Source organism: Maniola hyperantus, chromosome 23 (assembly GCF_902806685.2).
Source record: "Maniola hyperantus chromosome 23, iAphHyp1.2, whole genome shotgun sequence".
NCBI lineage: Eukaryota > Metazoa > Arthropoda > Insecta > Lepidoptera > Nymphalidae > Maniola > Maniola hyperantus.
In genome coordinates, this window is record NC_048558.1 from 4,513,480 (window position 1) to 4,536,152 (window position 22,673).

Here is a 22,673-nt window from a genome sequence, read left to right on the forward strand (position 1 = left end):
ACCTGATGTCACATTTCGTGTGACGTTCTTCAATAATTATTGAAAAATGTCTAACCGGACTGGCACTGCTCCACGTCCATAAAAACGTACCTACCCATTATGAAGTGATAACGCGTTTCGGGAGAAGACGTAAAAGAAAAATTGATTTTGTTATTTAAATAGGTATTTTTATGTACAGTAATTACTTACATACATTAATAAAATACCTCCTTTTTACTGGATCCGCCCTTGTACGGGAGTCAGTTTTCTAGCCATAAAACAAAATGCTAATATGCTAAAAGACACCTTATCTGCCTTATCTATAGCGCAAATCCATGAAGTGGTTATATCGGAACCGAATTCGGAACCGGAGTTTTTAATTTGGTTACATCGGAACCGGAATCGGAGGCGGAGGCAGAAGTGAAGTGTAGGTAAAACACAACAAAATTATAAAAATATAGTAAAAAGTAAACATGTCATTTCTCATTCATAGAGCTGCATTGTAATATGGGCCATTGAAAGTACTTAGTTTAGATAGCTGCAAAAGTGTCGCTACTAGATGGCATAAACAGTCGCTTCAGTACTAATGGGCAGATTACACCTAACGAGTACAGTGGCGAGTCAGTGTCCTCGGCCGAGTACTCGGTTGGTATAAACACTAACGAGTGCAACTTCGCCGCAATTTCTTAGCCTCAGCACTGTCTCGGCCGAGTGACATTTTACTGTCTCGCTTCACTACTCGGTAGGTGTAATCTGCCCATAAGTGAACATATATATCACAAATTTTGTCACTGGCAGCAAGCGAGCCGCAGCTTAGTGGTCAGAGCGTCCGTCGGGCGCGTTCTCAGGAGACGCTTGTTCGATGCCTGCCGGTCCGCAATTTTTGATATGTATTTAAAATTATTTATCCATACTTAATATTATAAATGCGAAAGTGTGTCTGTCTGTCTGTCTGCTAGATTTTCACGGCTCAACCGTTCAACTGATTTTGACGAAATTTGGTATACAGAGATAGCTTGCATCCCGGGGAAGGACATAGGCTACTTTTAATCCCGGAAAATTAAAGAGTTCCCACGGGATTTTCAAAAACCTAAATCCACGCGGACGAAGTCGCGGGCATCATCTAGTAGACTATAAAAAAATATATTAAAAGATTGAACTTCAAAGACTTCGAACATGAGTAACCGAGATGGCTTGTACGGAGCAGTCCCATTTTCGGTGTGTTTTCGTTCCTAGCCTTGCTATAACCATGCCATATTCACATAAATATCAGACAGTAAATAAAAACAACCTTCAAATAGTAACACAGTTTATTCAGTCTTGAAATTATTATCACGTTTGAATCCCCACAAGTCGCTACCATCACCAGTCCTGTTTGCCCTCGAGTGTACAATATCTTCTGGAACCGCTTTAAGGTCGTACGCCCAGCCGACCCACGCGAAAAAATCTATAAACTTAGCGGTAAGGTTCACCCAATTATTGCCCAACTCAGCCGACCGGTAGTCCCATGGAAACGCATGATGGTAGTTGTGGAAACCTTCTCCAAGCGTCATGATAGCCAATGTGTAGTTTTGAACTGGTTTAATCTGTTTATCGTAAGGCTTATTACCCCATAAATGACCAACGCTGTTGATAAAAAGCACCATATTGATACGGATAGTGAAACCAAGTATCGTAAGATGCCACGCCGTGTTGAGAGTTTCTCCGAAGAAGTACATGGGGATGATTGTTGGTAGCACGAAGCAGAGAGTCCCTATTAATGGGACAGCATACCTGCAAGTACATACAGAGAGAGATGGCAATGATGCAAACGACGTGAGCGAAAAATCCAATTATAATTCTGATCCAGAAGATTCCGGTACGATGCCGTGTAGAAACCAAAGGGGCATGGGTTTAATAAAAACTGCCATGTCCCTTCCAGGTTAGCCCGCTCCCATCTGAGACTGCATCATCACTTACCACCAGGTGAGATTGCTGTCAAGGGTTAGATAACTGTTATTATCTGAACAAAAATAAAAAATAAAAAATCTCGGAAAATCAAAGATTCAAAGATCACACGGATAAAGTCGAGAACATCATCTTGTACAGTTCTTGCAATTCAAGAAGGCGAGTGAACTTTACTTGTGGTTACGTCGTATACACGGACATTACGTAGGTAGGTACGTACGTGTGCGTGCATGTCAGACCAATCAGCAAGCAGTCGCGAGCAAGCGCTCGCAAACGCACACATTTACTGTACCTTACGTATACCGATACGACTTAAACACAAGCATGAGTCACTCGCCTTCGTGAAATGCAAGAACTATAATAATTATAATGATTGGATTCTCACTTCGTCTGGAACCTCAGTACAGGATTGGCGTATAAATCCGACATGTCGATGAGTTTTCCTCTTCGCAACACTTCTGGGTGCTTTTTGACCAAAAGCCATCCAATGTGTGAGTAGAAGAAGCCACGCGCTGGGTTGTGAGGGTCGGCGTCAGTATCGCTGTATCTATAATAAATCTATATTAATAACTAGCTGAACCGCCCCGGCTTCGCTCGGGTGGAGTTTAGAAAATTGAGGGGGAGGTTGAATTAAATTTTTCTCTCCGTAAGAACCATCCTCGTACTTCAAGGAATATTATGAAATAAGAATTAGCGAAATCGGTTCAACTGTTCTCGAGATTTGACATGAGCAACACATTTAGTGATTCATTTTTAGGGTTCCGTACCTCAAAAGGAAAAACGGAACCCTTATAGGATCACTTTGTTGTCTGTTTGTCAAGAAACCTACAGGGTACTTCCCGTTGACCTAGAATCATGAAACTTGGCAGGTAGGTAGGTCTTATAGCTGACATTTGGGGAAAAATCTGAAAATCGTGAATTTGTGGTTACATCACACAAAAAAAAATTAATTGTGGTCATGAATTAAAAATTAGTATTTTCCATTTCGAAGTAAGAGAACTATATCAGGTGGGGTATCATATGAAAGGTCTTCACCTGTGCATTCTAAAACAGATTTTTATTTATTTTTATGTATCATAGTTTTTGAATTATCGTGCAAAATGTCGAAAAAATAAGACTGTAGTACGGAACCCTCATTGCGCGAGCCTGACTCGCACTTGTTATATTATAGACATACAGCTCAAACCGTGGGTTTAAGGACTTTAGAATTTGCTTGTAGGTTCCCTCACAAAGGTAGATTCTCATTTTTTATTACGTTACAAATTAGCACTTGAATCATGTCGGTGAATTTCCGTACGTATTTTCCCCACAAAATCTGTGAACTAAAGAACTATATGGAAGCGTGCGCACTGCGGAATTAATTCCGCAGCGCATTTTGATACATTTAAATTCAAAATGACGAATTTTAAAACGCACCGCAACTCACCGCACCGTGGTGCTCGCTAGCTCTAAGATAGAGCGAGCTAACTTGTTTTATTAAACCCATACCTACCATCATATCGGAACGTTAAATCGCTGGCAATATGGCTTTGCCGGAAGGGTGGTAACTGGTAACTAGGCACGGCTGAAGCCTACCGCCAGACCAGACCAGAGTCAGTTTAGGAAGACGGGTTGATCATGATGATGAATGATGATGAAACAAGTCTAGTCGAGCCTTGAGACTAAACCAACGAGGCAATCAGAGCCTCAATAGCTCAACCGGTAAAGGAGTGGACTGAAAACCGAAAGTTCGCCGGTTCAAACCCCGCCCGTTGCACTATTGTCTTATCTACTCCTAGCACAAGCCTGACGCTTAGTTGGAGAGGAAAGGGGAACATTAGTCATTTAACATGGCTAATATTCTTATTTTTTTAAATCGAAACCTTACCTATGGTGCAGCCGATGGTCCCGCGCGAAAACCGTGGCCGTCTTTACAAAAGCTATTGAATTTAACAGCATGAGTATGATTTGTAAGGGCATTTTCGCCTTGTAAGCCCGGTGGCTCCACAGCCGATGTGCGCCGGCGGTCACACCCAGAGATGCCAGTATTTGGAACAGGTAGTCTGTAAGCAATGTTATTTAAGCTTTACATCATTAGGATTAATAGAACTGGCATCACTAAAAAAGAGGTCTGACCTAAAAACTAGGTGATTTACCCATTTGTTTGAAAGCACGAAGTGCTACTGCGAATTGAAAATGAAAATCAAAATGAAAATATTTTTTATTTAAGTAAACTTTCACAAGTACTTTTGAATCGTCGGATGCATCTACCATTGGTTCGGAATGCCTTTCCTACCGAGAAGAACCAGCCCATAGGCTGTGGCGTGCAGGTCATAGGCATAAATGCACTGCATATTTTTCATTATGACCTGCCAGTAAACAGGTTCCTAGCTAACTAATGCTTACCCTGGCTTCAAACACTGTGCACGCCACTGCCCATAGGGCTGCTGATTGGTTCCTCAGTCAACCTTTCTTTAGCGCGGAATGAATGATTACGTAATATCACACTTTATAACAGTTATGAAACTTGTAAAAGGTCTTGTAAAAGAAACGTCGAAGCTTCACCTCTGGTAGGCTATGAAATGATTTCACCATGGATGTAGGAACTAGAAAATAATAATTCTTTTGGATTTCACGTCACCCTTTTTTTTTTTTTTTTTTTTTTCCGTGGGGAAATCCTCATGGATGCCACCGCACCCGGGGAGGTGCGGAGGTTATGTCGGACTCTTACCGACTAAAACCCCACGATGTTCCACGCATCGCCTGGTGGCTGGGCTACGGGGCCAAACACGTTCGCGCAACCCAGCCAGCGGCGCCTGCTGAGGACCCACCTCAGGGGACCAATGAAGTCCCTAAACACCGTCTGAGGCGCACCAGGAACACAAAGGTGCGCCTTCCGACTCGAGGACTGGTTTCTTTACGGACGATAGACTTTCACGTCACCCCTAGCCTAACATTTGTCAGATATCGATTCAGGATCAAACCGGGAGTTTCCTCACTCTAGGTTCACTCTGTAATACTGTATATCTCTACAAAAAAATCGCCGTGAGCGATGTCCCTAAGATAGACTTACGAAAAATGAATGACCTCCATGTAGCGGTGGTACAGACTAGATAAATTCCATACAATAATGCTATATGCAAGTAAGAAAATAAAAGCACGTTTTTGTATATTAATTCATATTTTCTCGGAGCCGCTTGTGGGGCCACAAGCTTTGGAAACGGGTCTTCAGTATCTGTTTTTATTGTGTCTGTTATAAGAATCATTTTATCTGTAAAAAAAAAACAAAAAATATATATTAATAGACGTTAACTGTCTGTGTAATTACCTCCATCTTTATTTAGGTTTTTTAATGCTATATGTAATGGACTATAGGTATTAACGACAGAGGAATGTGCAGTGCTCTGACAAGCCGCCAAGCGCTTACGAGCACGAAGAAACCAATATTGTAAGTTTTTTGTGTGGAAATAAATAAATAAATCCCGTGGGAATTTTTCCATTTTCCGGGTTAAAAAGTATACCTAAAGTATAAAAAGTAATGCATACATTACACATGACTTATTTCATTTATTATTTTCAATTTTCAATTGGAATTATTAACCGACTTTAAAAAAAGGAGGAGGTTCTCAATTCGTCGGAAGCTTTTTTTTTTTAACCGACTTCAAAAAAAGGAGGAGGTTCTCAATTCGTCGGAATCTTTTTTTTTTTTTTATGTATGTTCCCCGATGACTCGAAGACGCCTGGACCGATTTTGAAAATTCTTTTTTTGTTTGAAAGGGTATACTTCAAAGTTGGTCCCATTTAAATTTGGTTAAGATCTGATGAACATCTTCGAAGATAGATACTGGAACTCCTCAACGGATAAGAGTAAATTGCTCGCGATCAGTGTAATAGCTTAGTAAACAGTAGATTTTTAACCAGTCATAGCATAATTCCATGGGACCACTAAAAATTGTGAAATAATTTTTTTTTACAAAAAAAATAAAAACCGACTTCGATACACAAACACTAAAAATTGAAAAATAATTTAATTTATTACCGAATATATTATGTATACAAGAGTTAATATAGTTCCATAATAATATTTTTTGGGGTCGTTGCCAATGAGGTGCCATTGTGGAGTCTCATAAAAATATGAAGTCTAGACGATTCGCGCAGCTAAAGCTAATTGGCACCGGCACCAAAAAGTATTATTATGGAACTATATTAACTCTTGTATACATATTCGGTAATAAATTAAATTATTTTTCAATTTTTAGTGTTTGTGTATCGAAGTCGGTTTTTTTTTTTTTTCAACACATTTTGTTGTCCCATTACACATCTGACAAGAATACCTACAACCGAAAAGTAACTATTGCTCCACATCATTATTAAAGAGTCGTAAAAAAAGACAACAAGCGAAACATCATTTTGGTCTCCGGTATTAAAAATTGACTTATAAGTAGATACAGTACGCGACCGAACGTGATGAACATCGGCTTTTAGAATGACAGTTCATCTTTGTAGGGCGTCGTCTCTGTCACTCATATCCATATGACGCTTTGTCGGTTTCAACGAAAGAGACCGTGCTCTACAAATTTGCTGTCTCCTTCTTAAGATCGATGTTCATCACTTTTGTCCGCGCAGCAGCGTTTATTACGAGGACTAAGTAGTCGGATTTTAGTTTTAAACTTTTTTATTAGATAAAAGATGAATACATACTATGGAAGCTACTGTACTCACGTGAGTTTTTTGTCGGTGTACCGATCATAACACTTTATGCTTACTTTAAATGGGACAGTAACATGCAAATTATTGTTACTCTAAAGTCAGAAACATACCCACTAAGCCGCGTGCCGTGTGTGAAAACAAGTTTTCTTCTTCTTCGATTTAGCGCTGTCCCATCTAGATTCTAGGTTCGATCCGCTTTCCTAGATTTTGTCCGGCCTTTCCGGCCTTGAACATCCAATATTTTGAGTCGGTTGACTTCAGGTCAGCAGTTATTTATTATCATTATCGTCAACTCATCACCGCCTCATAACTGTGCACGAGTTTATATCAGAGTGAGATGGGCTAGGCCAAAGTCCACTCCACTGACCAAATGTGGATTTACAGACTTTGTATTCACAGTTTTGAGAACATTATGGTGAACTCTTAGGCATGCAGATTTCCTCGATGTTTTCCTTCACCGTTAAAGTCGCCGTATTTAATTGGTGAAAACCACAGAGAATTTAACAGTACCTACGTATCTATACAAGGTTTTACATGAAAACAAATTCGTAAATTGTTGGTGGGGGAAACAACCCTGGTCTGGGTGGGGGTGGGGGACAGGGGAAAATGCTTTGTTGTGATTTGGTGGACTCAAAAGTCACGTGATCAAGACAATGTGCGGAATGAGGGTACCGAACGGGCGTGGGCTGGCTTTTATGCTAAGCAACTGCCTAAGCTTGGCGATTGGAGGTGTCCGGCTATTAGGCGTCTATAGGTGGACCCTATATACCCTAAGATTAAGGACTAAAATCGTACTTTTGACATGACAGTTGTCGCATAGAGCAAATATACCGAGTCTTTTCTCAATGCACTACGTAGGTACTGTCTATCTAATTTCTACAATTCACTACAAACAAGCGGAAAAGGGTGAATAATATTGTAAGTACCTATTTCTAAAAAGAAAACCTGACTGACTGAAATCAACGTAAGTAGGTACGTACAGCTCCAACTGGGTCAAGAAACTTGAAATTTTGCATGCAGAAGGAGAACTTGGTGTTATCTTTGTATCGAATAGATCTTAGAAAGGATTTTACGACGAGACGACGACAACGGGATCTTTAAAAAATCGTGGGAAAAAATTAGTAGGTAAGTAGAAAATGTAAAAAAATATTATAACTTTCACTCGACCTTTATAAGTGTGTTTATGGCTTAAGGTATTTCTAAAGAAATTTATTTTGGCTATTGTTTGGAGTTAACTTATCCAACTACACAGAATTCTAAATAAGTCAATAGATATGATATCGGCTGTCTATAATGCCGAGACATCGGTGGGTTGAGCTTATTCCGTTTATTCACCCTAAAACAGCTACCCTAGGGTGTATACTCGAAAATCTATGTCCACCGTCTAATGTCTATGCACCCCGGACTAAAAAATATAAATTCACGGTTGGGGGTGGGTAGACGGAGCATACGTTTGCGACAATACACCCTAGAGGGTGATTATTTTAGTGCACAAGCCACCACCTATAGACACCTAATAGCCGGACACCCCCTATCGCCAAGCTTAGTCAGTTGCTTAGCATAAAAGTCGACCCACGCCCATTCGGTACCCTCATTCCGCACATTGTCTTGATTACGTGATTTTTGAGTCCACCAATTACAACAAAGCATTCTCCCCTGTCCCCCGGCAGTATTTTACGATTTTGTTTCATGCAAAACCTTGTATATATGCGTACTCTTGAGATTGATTGATTCTCTGTTTTACGTTTTTTTCCGTTACTCCGTCACTGGTAAAGATAATTTCTTCCCTCTCCACTTCTTATCTCTTCTTTTTAATGTTAGTAATAAAGGATGTACAGCGGGAATTTTTCAACTTTAAATTATTGTAACTCCTTTGGGCTTAGCTTACTCCTTAGCTGGGCTATCGGGGTGGGGGAGGTAGCATTTGTTGCGTGGTCTTTGCGGATTAGTTAGTAAAGATGAGTTATGGGTCGGGTGCGCATCGCGCGTTGCGGTAGAACAGTATTTGAAGTGTGGTGGATCGTTGGTTCGAGCACGTAGTGTATTCTGTTCCCACTTTCATATTCGGCGATTAAGCGATGGTCCAAGCACACAGCTTATCTGTTCGTGAGTGCAGAGATTCCGCCAAGAAGAAACAGTGGTTAATAGGCCTCTTCCGTCAACGTCAACAGCAACGCCAGAACATGTGGCAGAGCTGCGTCAGGAAATCATTAGAAATCCAAGGAAATCGGTAAGAAAAATTGCAGCATGCACAGGAATTAAAAAGTCATCTGTTTTTGGGCGATTCGCATTTTATAGGGGTGAAGTTTTAAATGCTTCTTTAAAATCACATGCACTTTAGCATACAATAAATATTTTGAAAGAACATTATTATCTTTAGCCTCCTAAGCAACATAAATAAACTGTACCCAATGCTGTACATATCTATTACTTATACATCTATTTTTAATCGACTAAAAGAAGTACAGAGATTAGCAGATTAAGTTCCCTTACCCGAATTATTTCAGTATGACGAATTACTCATTTACCCCTTCTGTACATATTCTAAATTCTGTGTCTGACGAGAATTTAAATAATTTATTTTGTTTTTTAATTGACTTATTTAAAATACTTACACCGATTCTATTAACATTTTAACAATGCCTTAAGGATTGCAAAAAAACAATCTTCGACTTTAACTTATTCCTACGCATTTTTTTGTAGACGTGTAGGGTGTAGGTACATGAACGTCTTTTGTCGTAGGTACGCAATACGCATCTATGCATAGACTTACCGCAAAGGCCGGCCTATATGACACGCAACTGGAAAACTAAATCCCACCAAAAACATTTCATGTCAATTTGGTTGCCAAGACCACAAGACTCACAAGTTCACAATGCCTTCTTTGTTAAAAAGTTATGAGATCTCTAGTAGAGCCAAGCCCCTAGCTGAGCTTCGATTTGTGCTGCCCATGGGACTTGTCCCAAGTGCAAAGTATAATATAGCTCTTAAGTGCTCTTGACTGTATCACACTTATAACAAGAAATAAAATAACTCTACTTTTAAGCCCTGACTCTACAAACCCTACATCTTGGTAAAAAAGTATGGCTTGGTCGTTTGTTTAAGCAGATCCAACCACCCGGTAGGGTGATTTCGTGAAACCTGCATTATTACAATCTCAATTATTGTGATTGGCTGAATTTGTGCTATTCTTGTTGCAACAATGCATTGTAGCCAATAGTGAGCGAGCGTCAACCAATCAGATGTGATTGGGATCGTGACATTGTAGCTGTCATTCTACCGCAATCGCGCAGCTGAATGTATAATTCAAGTAATACGGGAGTCAGTTTTCTAGCAAACAAAATGCTAATATGCTAGAATACACCTTATCTGCCTTATCTATCGCACAAATCCATGATGTAACGAAGCGAGATGGCCTGCAGGTCAGACTACATGGCCACATGCGCCAGTGAAAGGAACTGTTGCGTATACTACAAGAATAAGACTCTCAACACACTGCCAGAGGTCTAGAGCAGGGATATTACAGAAGTGGCTATATCGGAACCGAATTCGGAACCGGAGTTTTACTTTGGTTACATCGGAACCGGAAACGGAATCGGTGGCGGAGGCAGAAGAGAGATATACTGTGTTAAGGGCAGGTCTAAGAAAATAAAATTACACACATTTATTCATCACTTATATTCTTATTATTATACATCTATGTTATTGTCAGTTCAAAAATTTATACAGATAGGCGTTGAAAATAAAAACAACCGAATCGAAATTCTTTAACAGTATCATTTTCGACTTGCGATATAACTTCCGATTAAAATTTACAGGAACCGAAGTTGCAAAATCAATCAGAAGTACCGACCTTTCAGAATCGTAATCGAACTTCTGCAATATCTCTACTCTAGTCTATGGATTCAGAGTTCTGCATTCCGCGCTCACTGTAAAGGTGATGATAAACTTGCATTACATGCGACTGTCACGTGATGTGCAAAGAGCTCATACGAAATAACAGCGTTCTGACGAGTTCTCTAGCGAACATTTTAGTATTTTATTTTTATTTTTAAATTCTGCAACTGACAGGTCGAGATGGCAAGCAGGGTATGAGGCAGGGGGGACGCCCCGCACACTCGTACTGCCCCCGCTCTATCCCGGTGCGGGATAACGCGGTCGGTGTGCGGGGCGTCCCCCGCCTCATACCTGGTTTGCTATCTCGACCTGTCGCGTACCACCACTTCCATTTCTAAGACGATACCTACCTGTAGATTAACTTTTCACCATCTTCTAACTTTTTTTTTGGTGGAATAAGGAACACTCACATACATGCAATTACCCTGAAAACAATAAAGTACCAGAGTAGGTACATTCTTTTTTTCCTTGTCACTTTATTCAATTGAATATTTTAAAAAACAATTGAATACAACTGCTACATTATTTAAGCGACTAAATTACACTTTGATTGGTTAGTTTTGATATTAGAACTCTGTACTTAGAAACCAAGACCGAGTGCAGTAGGCTCGAGGCCTAATGCAATATCCATAAATTTTGCGGAATTCTGAAAATGTAGGCTCGGCACCGCGCTCGGGTCAAAGCTACTCACTTAATTTTATTTTATCTAAATATCTATCTAGGTAAATGTATAAAACTGTTGCGTTACTGACTGACTGACGAATGCTTAAATCAGGGCTAATTAGATTTTAAAAGAAATGAGGAAATATAAAACCTCACACACACGGACAATTTGCAATTTGCGGGACTTATACAACAAAAAAAGGTTTTGTTGTAAAAGTCCCGCAAATTGCTATTGCGCTGGAACCATGTCTCATTAGCATCGAAATGAATCAGCATCGAAATCAGCTGAAATAAAAATATACCATCAGCTCGAAACTTCAGTCTAGTGCTGACGTCACTAAAATGGCAGCCACGCGCATTAGCAATTTGCGGGACTTATACAGCCTTGTATAAAATCACATCGATCCGTTGCAGCGTGATTGAAGGACGAGCAAACTAACAAACACACTTTCTCATTTCAAATGCTTATTAATAGTGATAGATAAGCCATGATAGCAGAGTGAACTAGTGATAGCCCAGTGATTAAGACGTCCACGGTAGGTCAAGGGTTCGATCCCGGGCACCTACATCTAGCTTTTCGGAGTTATGTGAGTTTTAAGCAATTAAATGTCACATGCGTAAACGGTGAAGGAAAACATCGTGAGGAAACCTGCAGACCTGCAGGTCTGAGAGTTCTCCATAAGGTCAATTCAATTATTTTATAATTTAACAATTCTTTAGGCAATAGTTGCGTTTATAGTTACTAATTACCACAAAAAAAAAGTCCAAGAACGTCTCACAGAAAGAGAAAAAACTGGGAAAAAACCACTCACGAACATAGCTTGATGTTTTCATAGATTGCTAAAAATATAATAATACTTATGCCAGTTCTTTTATGAAAAATCTAGTTTTGGTTCTCAAAGTCGAAGGGGTTTCCGCACACCTTTGACTTGGAGAAAAATCGCACGCAATGAGACGTCTGCAAAATCCGCACCTGGCCAACGTGGTTGACTATGGGTAAACCCGTGGTAGCCTATTGCGGTAAAAAATAAAATCCAAAATAAATCTAAATTGGTTCTTATTTCTTAAAGTGTAAAATCCACATAAAAATTATTGTAAATCAGCTGTACATCTCACGGACGCGCCGGCCAGGTAATTGATTAATTTCCTTCAATCCTCATTGCTATGGCTATTTCAGTTCGCACTCGACGGTATTCTGATATACAGGCTTCCTGTCATTTCCTGTTTACTGAACATAAAGCTCATCTATCAATCATGATGATCAACCCATCGCCGGCTCACTACTGAGCATGGGTCTCCTCTCGAAATAAAAAGGGTTTAGGCCATATTCCGCCACGCGTTGGCCCAGTGCGGATTGGCAGGCTTCACACACCTTTGAGAACATGATGAACTCTCAGGCATGCAGATTTCCTCACGAAATTCTCCTTCGCCATTAAAGCAAATGATATTAATTAATTAGTCGTGACTAACACCGGCACCTAACTCTGAAATGTAAGAGGTGCGTGCCCGGTATCGACCCCGCTACCTCCCGAATAGAAGGCGACGTCAACCACTAGGCTATCTGCGCTCAATTAGTTGATAAATACTATTAGCTCAATGGGACAAGCAACTAATATCATAATGGTTAGTAATAGGTTTTCTGTGGTCAGTCAATATAAATTGACCGGAGATTGGCCAGAATGTTGTGACATCATTTCTACTAAGGCCTAAGCAATTCATCAAGCTTTGATATCCGTGTCTCCTATTACGAATTCAAAGTTTACTCAAGTAGGTACTAAGACTGAGGACACACGATGCGTTTAGATATCCCTAGGGATATCTACTCATGAGCCGCACCGCTGTGGATTTGAGTATTTATGTGCCCACAGGGGCACTGCGTTGCCGCTTGGCAAAAATGACGTAAAGGAAGGAACCATACGCCAAACCATGCGGCGCGGGGCGGCCGCACCCACCCAACAGGGTAATTGCACAGCTAAACAAGACGCTGGATCAACTCCCAGATGCCGACGTGTTTTACCAAAAAGAAGCAGCTTTCATAAAAGCAATTTTTAGGGTTCCGTAGCCAAGTGGCAAAAAACGGAACCCTTATAGATTCTGTCTTTCTGTCTGTCTTTCCAGAAACCTACAGGGTACTTCCCGTTGAATCATGAAATTTGGCAGGTAGGTAGGTCTTATAGCAGACATAAGGGGTAAAATCTGGAAACCGTGACTTTGTGGTTACATCACACACAAAAAATATGGTCATGAACTAATTAGTGTTTTTAATTTTCAAAGTAAGATAACTATATCAAGTGGGGTATCATATGAAAGGGCTTCACTTGTGCATTCTAAAACAGATTTTTATTTATTTTTATGCACCATAGTTTTTGTTTTATGGTGCAAAATATCGCAAAAATACGACTGTAGTACGGAACTCTCGGTGCGCGAGCCTGACTCGCACTTGGCCGGTTTTTTTAATAAGTATGCCTGCAGAAGTCGATTATTTCCTTGTAATTTTGTCACTGCACACTGCTGCTTCTTGCTAATTTTATAAATAACACTTTTTTTAAGTTACCACCTTGTAAAAATACCTAAGTACTCTTTTTCGTAATAGGCTACTTGACAATTTTTTTAAGTTGGTCTTAAATGGTCAATATTTGTCCTATTATATCAAAAAAATTAACACTATATTTTTTTGCGCCCTAAAAACCGTAAAACTTTAATTTAAAAAAATATTTTTCTTAGACAGGTGAAAACACTGTCGGCCATGTTTGGCCGATAGATTATCTGTGGTCTGACGTCATGCATTTGTAAACAACAGTATAACCCTGTGGTTATACTGTTGTTTACAAATGCATGACGTCAGAGCACAGATAATCTATCGGCCAAACATGGCCGACAGTGTTTTCACCTGTCTAAGAAAAATATTTTTTTAAATTAAAGTTTTACGGTTTTTAGGGCGCAAAAAAATATAGTGTTAATTTTTTTGATATAATAGGACAAATATTAACCATTTAAGACCAACTTAAAAAAATTGTCAAGTAGCCTATTGCCATTAAATAGTTGTAATTAATAAATAATCATGGAGTTTTATTAAAAATGCCGCATCCCACTGACCTCTACTAATAAAAGTAGTAGGTAGTGAGCGTAGAGCGTACTCGGATAACTTAATATTAGTGATGACACATCTGTCAATACGAGGTACATGTGACACAAAGTGTCTATTATTATTTTAAACTACGTATAGTACGCAACAGGTTAAAATGGCGATCGGGGTATGAGGCGGAGGGACGCCCCGCACACCTGCACGTTACCCGCGCTCTCCTACACCGGATTAGCGGCTGTGCGGGGCGTTCCCTCCCCGATTGCCATCTTGAGTTGTCGCGTACTACCTATACCTACATGAAACACAGATATAAAGTATGTAGGTACGTAGGTACCATAGAATTTTTTTAAAAGTAAATCCTGAGGAATAGATTAGACTTACAAATTTATTTTTTAGCTAGATTTAGAGCCTCGATAGCTCAACGGTTAAAGGAGCGGACTGAAAACCGAAAGGTCGCCGGTTCAAATCCCACCCGATGCACTATTGTCGTACCTACTCCTAGCACAAGCTTTACGCTTAATTGGAGGGGAAAGGGGAATATTAGTCAGTATTTAACTTGGCTAATATTCTTTAGAAAAAAAAAGGTCTATTTTTGCAATCCTTGCAACCTCCTTGCTCGCTCGGCGGGGGAGCGGGCACCTTGAATCGGCACAAAAATTAACTGTCGTTTTGTATGGCTCACCTTATCTAGCGTGCCTACTTGTATATCACATGCCTATATCTGTACTGAATCCCGTCTCCAGTAATGATTATTTTTAAAGTCGGTAGTCTTAATCGGTCAATTTGGCATTGAATGCGCGCGGCCCAAGCGCCATTATTCTGTCAGTCTGACATCTGGGTAATGAGGAGTCAATTCAATGAGAATTCCTCATTAAATGGACGCTTACCGGTACGTTAATAATTTTTCACTTAATTATACTTACTTAGGTACCTACCTATCTATAGTGACCTTAATAAACTATAAAGTTCCTACTTACTAAGTTACTACCTACCTACCAATAGTCCGCGACAGGTCGTGATGGCAAGAGTTGAGAGATGGCAGGAGTTTTGCTATTGTAGGTACCTACCTAGGTACCTACATACAACTATATTATTATACTACATGAAAAACAATATATATAAAAGGAAAAGGTGACTGACTGACTGACTGACTGACTGACTGACTGACTGATCTATCAACGCACAGCTCAAACTACTGGACGGATCGGGCTGAAATTTTTTTTGGCATGCAGATAGCTATTATGATATATGGATTTTAGAAAATTCAACCCCTAAAGGGGTGAAACTGGGGTTTGAAATTTGTGTAGTCCACGCGGACGAAGTCGCGAGCATTAGCTAGTTATATTATAGGATCCTATGCTTAACCTCTAAAATATAAAGCTTAGTACACATCAAAACATATACTTATTTTATTGACAACTTAGATAGATAGATAGAGAGAAATGCTTTATTGCACACAAAACATAAGATAAATAATACAAAAAACAAAGAAACTATAAATGTATGCAAAGGCAAACTTAATGAAAATTACAATTTTTATCGACCATTCTTCCACCTTACCTATTGAGAAATTGTTAAAAATTACCTATTTATAATCCAACAGGAATATTTAAGTACAATGCAAAAACAAAAAGGACTGCTTATTAACTTTATCATAATTAGTTACGTATTGAAAACTGCAATACTTAATTACAATTTGTCCGTAAAGAAATTGGTTGTAGAGTAACTTGTTGCATTTATCTAAATAGCTTTAATTGGTTCGTAATAACGTGGGAGGAGTCGGCGGCAGGAACTAGTTAAATTATAAAATACGCTTCCGTGCAGATAGGTGTGAAGATAGGTATGAATTATAGCAATGAGCTAGAGATTGCTTAACCAATATACTCGTTAATGTTATTATGGCAACCATGTCTTTAGGTTTGGTCGGAAAATAGCAGAAAGAGAAACAGGGAAAGATGGGCTATGCCACGGCTATGCACAGCCAATGCCGGTCCGAGATCTAACTATAGCGTCTGTCTCATCGTTAAGGGCGAGCGCGATTGCCAACTCAACCTGTCAAATGTTAATCTCAAATTAAAGCTGAGAATTAAAAAGCAACTTTACTTTATTTTACATATTAATTTATTTTATTAACGAAGCGAGTGCGAAAAATTTGCTTTAAATTTACAGAAATTAATACTTACATCGAATAGCCAAAAAAGAATTCAAGAGCATCCTATTTCTGTACGACTGAGGTGTAAAAAATACCTACTTATTATTTTATTTTAATAACCAAGCGAGTGCAAAAATGTTGCTTCATTCCAAATACCGATGTAGGTAGGTGCCCACCTTAAATTATTGTGCTGAAGACAACCAGCATAAAAAAAAGATTGTATTTTTTGAGCATCTACAAAAATAATTTCTCTGAATTCCCGATGTTGATCCTAGAGGAGAAAAGGAGCACCCGGAAGATAGGTGAAAAAGTGCGTGGACCCGACATAATTACCTACTTATAATGAAAAAAAACAGCTATATCCTGGTTTGATATCCATAATCATGGTAAGCCTAGTCGTATACGATTGCATACCTATAGATTATCTCCTAAACTTATGCGCTTGATTGTACTGACAGCTTACATTTTACCACGATAAATACTACTTTCCAAAATAACATAACCATATCTTAATTCTTTGGAATAAGGTTTATTATTCTATACTTTGCACTTATTAAAGTGAATTCAGGTTTTGTTTTTTTGTGTGTTGTTTCGGATTGACTATGCTGCGTAGGCCCTACTGGCCGCTACAGCGTCACCGGGGGGGTTGGCGAGCGCGAAGCTCCGCCTGGGGGTGAGCCCTAGGGCTCGAAGAAATAATTCGAGAGGTCGGGGGGCAACGTCCTCCTAAGGGCGCCTCCTGTGAGGCTCGGACCACGGCTTAGGATGACGTTGGGATGGGTGGAGTTGTCGGTTTTGTTGGTTAGTCCGTACGCCCCCGAGGCCGTGGCGTGAGCCCACGTCCGGGTGACGTTAGAAATCGGGGACCTCGTCTTCGCCGGCGAAGACGCTGTGATGAGGTTGAATTGTGTAGCCCTACGAGATAGGGTGCATTGTCGGTCATGATTTGATCGTCGGGGTCGTTAAGGACGTGCTTAGGGCGTCTTTTATCTGGGGGGTCGTTTCGGTCAGGGGTGTAAGTCGCTGCCTCAACTATTAGGGGGTTGGGGTGTCTAATGGCTTTCTCAAAATAATTTTTGGAAAGCTGTTTAAAGTAATGAGCTATTGTCGGGAGTTGGAGGTCTCTGTGGAGGTCCACGTTGCGCATGTACCACGGGGAGCCAGTGGCCGTACGCATAAACTTATTCTGTAGGACTTGGAGAGGTTTGAGAGAGGAGGGCGGCAGGTGTGCAAATGCAACACAGGCATAAGACATTATTGGGCGGATGCACGTTTTGTATAGCGTGACTTTATGTCGAAGTGACATTTTGCTCTTTGCGCAAATCATGGGGTAAAGACGGGAGAGCACATACGCTGCGTTCTTGCGGACTCTACGAATGTGCGCGGCGAAGCTCATCTTGTCATCAAAGGTTACACCCAAGTACTTGGTATTAGTTTGCCAGGGAATGGGGCGGTCGTAAAGAGTTATTTCAGTCTGTCGAAGTTTGTATTGTGATTTCCTTTTGGACTTTTGAAAGAGCACTGCTGCGCTTTTCTCCGGGTTAACCTCTATCCTCCAAAGGCGGAACCAGTGGCCTAGGCTACTGACTGCCTTTTGGAGTCGAGCTTTAACGTTCCGGTAGTTTAAGTCGGAGCTGTATAGAGCGGTGTCATCCGCGAACTGGGCTATATGAACATGAGGGGATCTGGGAATGTCGCTGGTGTACAGCGCGTACAAAAGTGGCGAGAGCAGGGAGCCCTGAGGGACTCCTGCTCGAAGAGGTCTTGGGGAGGATAGGGTTCCATCCAGACGGTAGCGGAAAGTTCGATTGGTGAGAAATTCTCGTAGTAAACGTACGAGTCTTTCGGGCACGCCTAGATGGTAAAGCTTGTAGATCAAGCCGGCGTGCCACACCTTGTCGAAGGCTTTGGCTACATCGAAGAAGAGGGCTCCCGTTGGGATACCTCTCGTTTTGAATCGGTTGAAACCGAGAAGGATGTGCTCCGTGAGGCGGTGCACTTGATGAACACATGAGTGTCTGGTTCGAAAGCCAAATTGCTCGTCGTTGAGGAGGTTTTTCTCCTCTACGACGGACCTAAGTCGGTTAAGGATGACTTTCTCATACACCTTGCCAAGGGTGTTGAGCAAACTAATGGGGCGGTAGCTAGTAGGGAGGTTCCTAGGTTTCCCTGGCTTGGGGATGCCTATAACGGTAGCTTCTTTCCACCTGTCGGGGAAGGAGCATCCCGCCATGAGGGTGTTGAAAATGACAACCAGGAGGTTGATTAATACGTCGGGGAGTAACTTTAGAGTTTTGTTATTAATAGAGTCGGGGCCTGGGGCTTTTTTGGCGTGAAATTCTTTGATAATTTGACGAACTTCGCCGCTATTCGTCGGGAGGATTGGATCGCCATCTGGGGCGGAAGAGAAGATAGATGCTAGTTTGTTTTCGACTAGTTCTATATGGGACTTGTCTACAGAGATGGTGCTCGGGGAGCATTGGGCTTCTAAGCTATCGGCCAAGCATTCGGCCTTATCGACATCTTCAAAGGCGGGCGGTTGATTGGGACGTAAAAGCGGAGGAGTGGCCGAGACAGGGTCGGCTTTGAGAGCTCTCGCCAGGCTGTAGTAGGCTACATGCGATGGCTTGAGCTCACTCAGCTTCCTGTCCCATTGTTCGTCGCGGAGTTCGGCAAGGCGAGCCTTTACCTCCCTCTGGGCTCTCCAGAGTTCTCTCCGGTTGTCGGCGTTAGGACATGCGTCATGGGCTCTACGTTTAGCGTTTTTGATTGTGATGAGCTCTCTGGCGTCGTCCGGCAACTGTCGACGGGTGAAACCGTTCGGCATCTGTCGGGAGCAGGCGCTTAGAGCATCGCGGATATGATTAGTAAGGTGCAGTGAGGCTGCATGCGCTTCATCTAGACTACCTATAATGTCAGGAATTTGAGAGATGTGCACTGAGTCTATAGACTTAAGATGCTCTGAGAGCTTCTTGAAGTCAATGACTGTTTTGGTCGGGGGGGCCGCGGTGGGCGGGGGTCCTAGCCGCAATAGGACGGGACGGTGGTCTGAGCCTAGCTCGGACAGCACCTCCAAAGGACTCACCTGAAGGGCGATGTTCTTTAGAAGAGCTATATCGAGTATGTCCGGTCTGTCTGTTGAATTGTCGGTCATTGGATAACGAGTCGGTGTGTCAGGGGCTATAACTATGAAGTTAAGATCGGGGCGGTGCGTCAGTCTTTCGAGTTGGCGTCCTCGTGAGTTCGGGGAGCGGCAATTCCAACTTTGATGTTTGGCGTTAAGGTCTCCGGCCACGATAACGGAGTCTCCTAATGAGAGAAGTGCGCGGATGTCACTTTCTAACAGATCTTTCGAGGGAGAGAGATAGACGGATGCTAGTATGACCGACGGATGGCCAGTCATACTCACCTGACATATGGACGCTTCCATATTGGTTAGTTGTGGAGGATCGAGAGGAGTGCAGTGAAGAGCCCTTCTGTAGTATATAGCAGTGCCACCCTTAGCAGTGGCCCTGTCGTTTCTGACTATATTAAAATTAGCAATTCTGGGATTACTTCTACTAGGTTTCAAGAAGGTCTCTTGCACTAGGAGAATGTCGGTTTGATGTGCACATACAAACTCGCGGACTTCGTCCATTTGGTCGATAAGGCCGTTCGCGTTGTAAAACGCGACCACTAAGGAGTGAGGTTTTAATCTACCTTTGGTTGTACTATCCATTATAGGTTTTTAAGGTTGTTTATGGAGATGAGTAGACCCAAGTGTTGGGTAATAGCTGTTTTGGGATCTTCCCTGAAGGTCCGGGCGAAAATTTCCATCTCCACTATGTCAATAGAGGCGAGGACGGTTTCTATTAATTTGAGATTATCCGCAGCGTTTGCCGCTGCGGATGTATGGAGCGGTTGCTCTGGCTGGGGCTGGGGCTTAGGCGTAGACGCGGAAGCCTTGGCCGGGGCTGGTTGGGCGGGCTTGGCCGGGGCTGGTTGGGCGGGCTTGGCCGGGGCTGGTTGGGCGGGCTTTGGCGCAGGGGGGTTAGCCCTGGGAAGGGGTTTTTCCCATGCGTTGGTGGCCGGAGCCGGCGCAGGGACGAATTTCTGGGCGGGTTGGGGAGCTGCAGCAGGTTTGCGGCCGGCCGGTTTGACCCTTCGCTTTTGCTCCTTGGGGGCTTTAGGGCATCCGCGATAATTCGCGGTGTGCCCTTGAGACCTGCAAAGAACACAGCTCGGGGGTTCCTCGGTAGGTTGCTTCCTGGGGCAGTCGGAGGTGCCGTGGTCCCCTAGGCACTTAACGCACCTGGGGTGGGCGAAACAATTCCTTGCGGAATGGCCGTACATCTGGCAGCGATGGCACTGGCCCATCCTGCCGCGGTTACGGGGGGGCTCTATTTTAAGACCCGTGAGGCGACACACCGATGTGATGTTATTGATTTTCTTACCCGCGGGGGTAAGTTCGAGGGTTACGAGCACCATCTCGTAGGGGGCTTTGGTTCTAGGATGGTACATCCTGTGAACCTCTAGTACTGGCAGCTCCTGGGAAAGGAGGTCTGTCTTTATGTGGTCGGTGTTCAGCTCCTTCGGAAGGCCGCGAATGACTACGCGTAAAACGCGTTCGTCGGGAAGAGCGTAGGTGTGGAACCCTACATTCTCTTGACGGAGAGTCTTGGTGAGAAGGCGATGGTCGCCTGAAGTTGGGCATTGAACTTTGATGCCCACTGCGGTCGAGCGGGCACTCGTGAACGAGATGCCCCGCTGGTCTAAGAGTGGCAGTATGCGCTGCCAGCTGAGTTTTTCCCTAATAAAAAGGGGAGGGACTTTTTCCCTTGGCGGTTCCTCCATGGGGGAGTCTTCAGACTCCTCCTCGGAGGTCGCTTGGGAGGTTGTGGGTTGGTTACCGGGCCCTGAAGGGGCTGCAACGCCCACCTTTTTAGGTGGGTTTGCGTGCGACTTTGAGGCCTTCAGCTTTCGCTTCTGGGCCTTCGTCTGCACCGTCATGAATTCCTCTGTTTCAGAGGAGGCTGGGGACGTTTCGGAGTGAGGCTCCTTGGTCGGGATCGGTTTTTGGGCTGAAGGCCCGGCTGGGGTTTTGGAGTGAGGCTCCTTAATGTCGGTCGGTGTCACGGTCGGGGTATCGTCCTCCATGGCCGTGGCCGAGGGAGGAGATGCCGGGGGACGGTCGTAGCGCGTAGGCGTCCGACTCGCATGTACCTTAAATTTCTTAAGGTAGTTGGGGTCTCGGGTTGCGAGGTCGGCGATGAGAGCACTCATGTCGACGTCTTTGTAAAAGGTCTGGGGGAACTCCGAGCCCTGATGGGGCCCAGGAGCGGGTTGGTCGGGGTGGTTGGGGCCCATAGTGGACCCGGTGGCGCTAAAGGTCCTCCCTGCCAAGGCAGGGAGGTGGGTACCTACGGTGTGGCCCTAATGTGAGTCCCCGCCCTTGGGTGACGGGGGTGTGAACCTATGCTGCGCTTAGACTAGTGTACTCACGGAACCTGGATCCTAGAACTACACTAATACTACACACAACGCAGGAACAATCCGATGGCACTGATGATCCAAGGGCACTTGCACTTGAAACACAGGGGCGAACACGCGCGGGGGGGCTCGAGTCGGAGAGCGCATGTACAGACGTCCGCACGGGGCGGATGCCGAACACTCAGGTTTTGTAATTTAGTAGATACCAATAACTGCACCCATTCTAACCTTTTCCCAGGGCCTCCTTATCAAAATTGCAATTATTAGCAAAATTAGTAACCGGTCAAGTTCTAATTTATTACATTTTAGATTTTTCGGTAAATCTAGTTGCGAAATGTACCTACCTATTACCAATGATTATTCAGGATCTATTTGAAACAAGCTATTAACCACGGTGTTGCCTACATTGCTATAGATTTCATTTGAATCTGTACTCAATGTAGATTCTTCAATATTCGGTACTATAGATTTGGAGTTACCTGTATATGTGGAGTACGCGGCAGAAAATAATGTACATTCGGCCTTTAGAATGACATTTCGGCTTTGTAGAGCGTTGTCTCTTTCATTCATACGTATGTGATGTTTTGTCGGTCCCAACGACAGAGACAACGCTCTACGAAACCGCTAGGATCGCTTTCTAAAAATCTATGTACAATATTTACTGCCGGGTACTGTACTATCTACCTACTCGTAATTTCCTGATCAGTCAGTGAATGTTTGGTATTTGACATTTATTAGGCAAAACATAGCTGCTATAGCTAACATATCAAGCTGTGATAGCCTAGTGGTTAG

The 22,673-nt window shown here is 42.6% G+C and overlaps 1 protein-coding gene across 1 annotated transcript; it reads right to left on the bottom strand.

Moving 5' to 3' along the window:
- Positions 1-1,289: 1,289 nt before the first annotated feature.
- LOC117993229 (acyl-CoA Delta(11) desaturase-like) lies at positions 1,290-21,758 on the bottom strand. The gene is made up of 6 exons (XM_034980980.2): positions 21,615-21,758; positions 21,140-21,329; positions 4,979-5,176; positions 3,794-3,968; positions 2,312-2,473; positions 1,290-1,752 (listed from the first exon to the last, which is right to left on the bottom strand). Exons 1-6 carry the CDS (start codon positions 21,756-21,758, stop codon positions 1,290-1,292), a joined length of 1,332 nt encoding a protein of 443 aa, XP_034836871.2.
- Between the last annotated feature and the right edge of the window lie 915 nt (positions 21,759-22,673).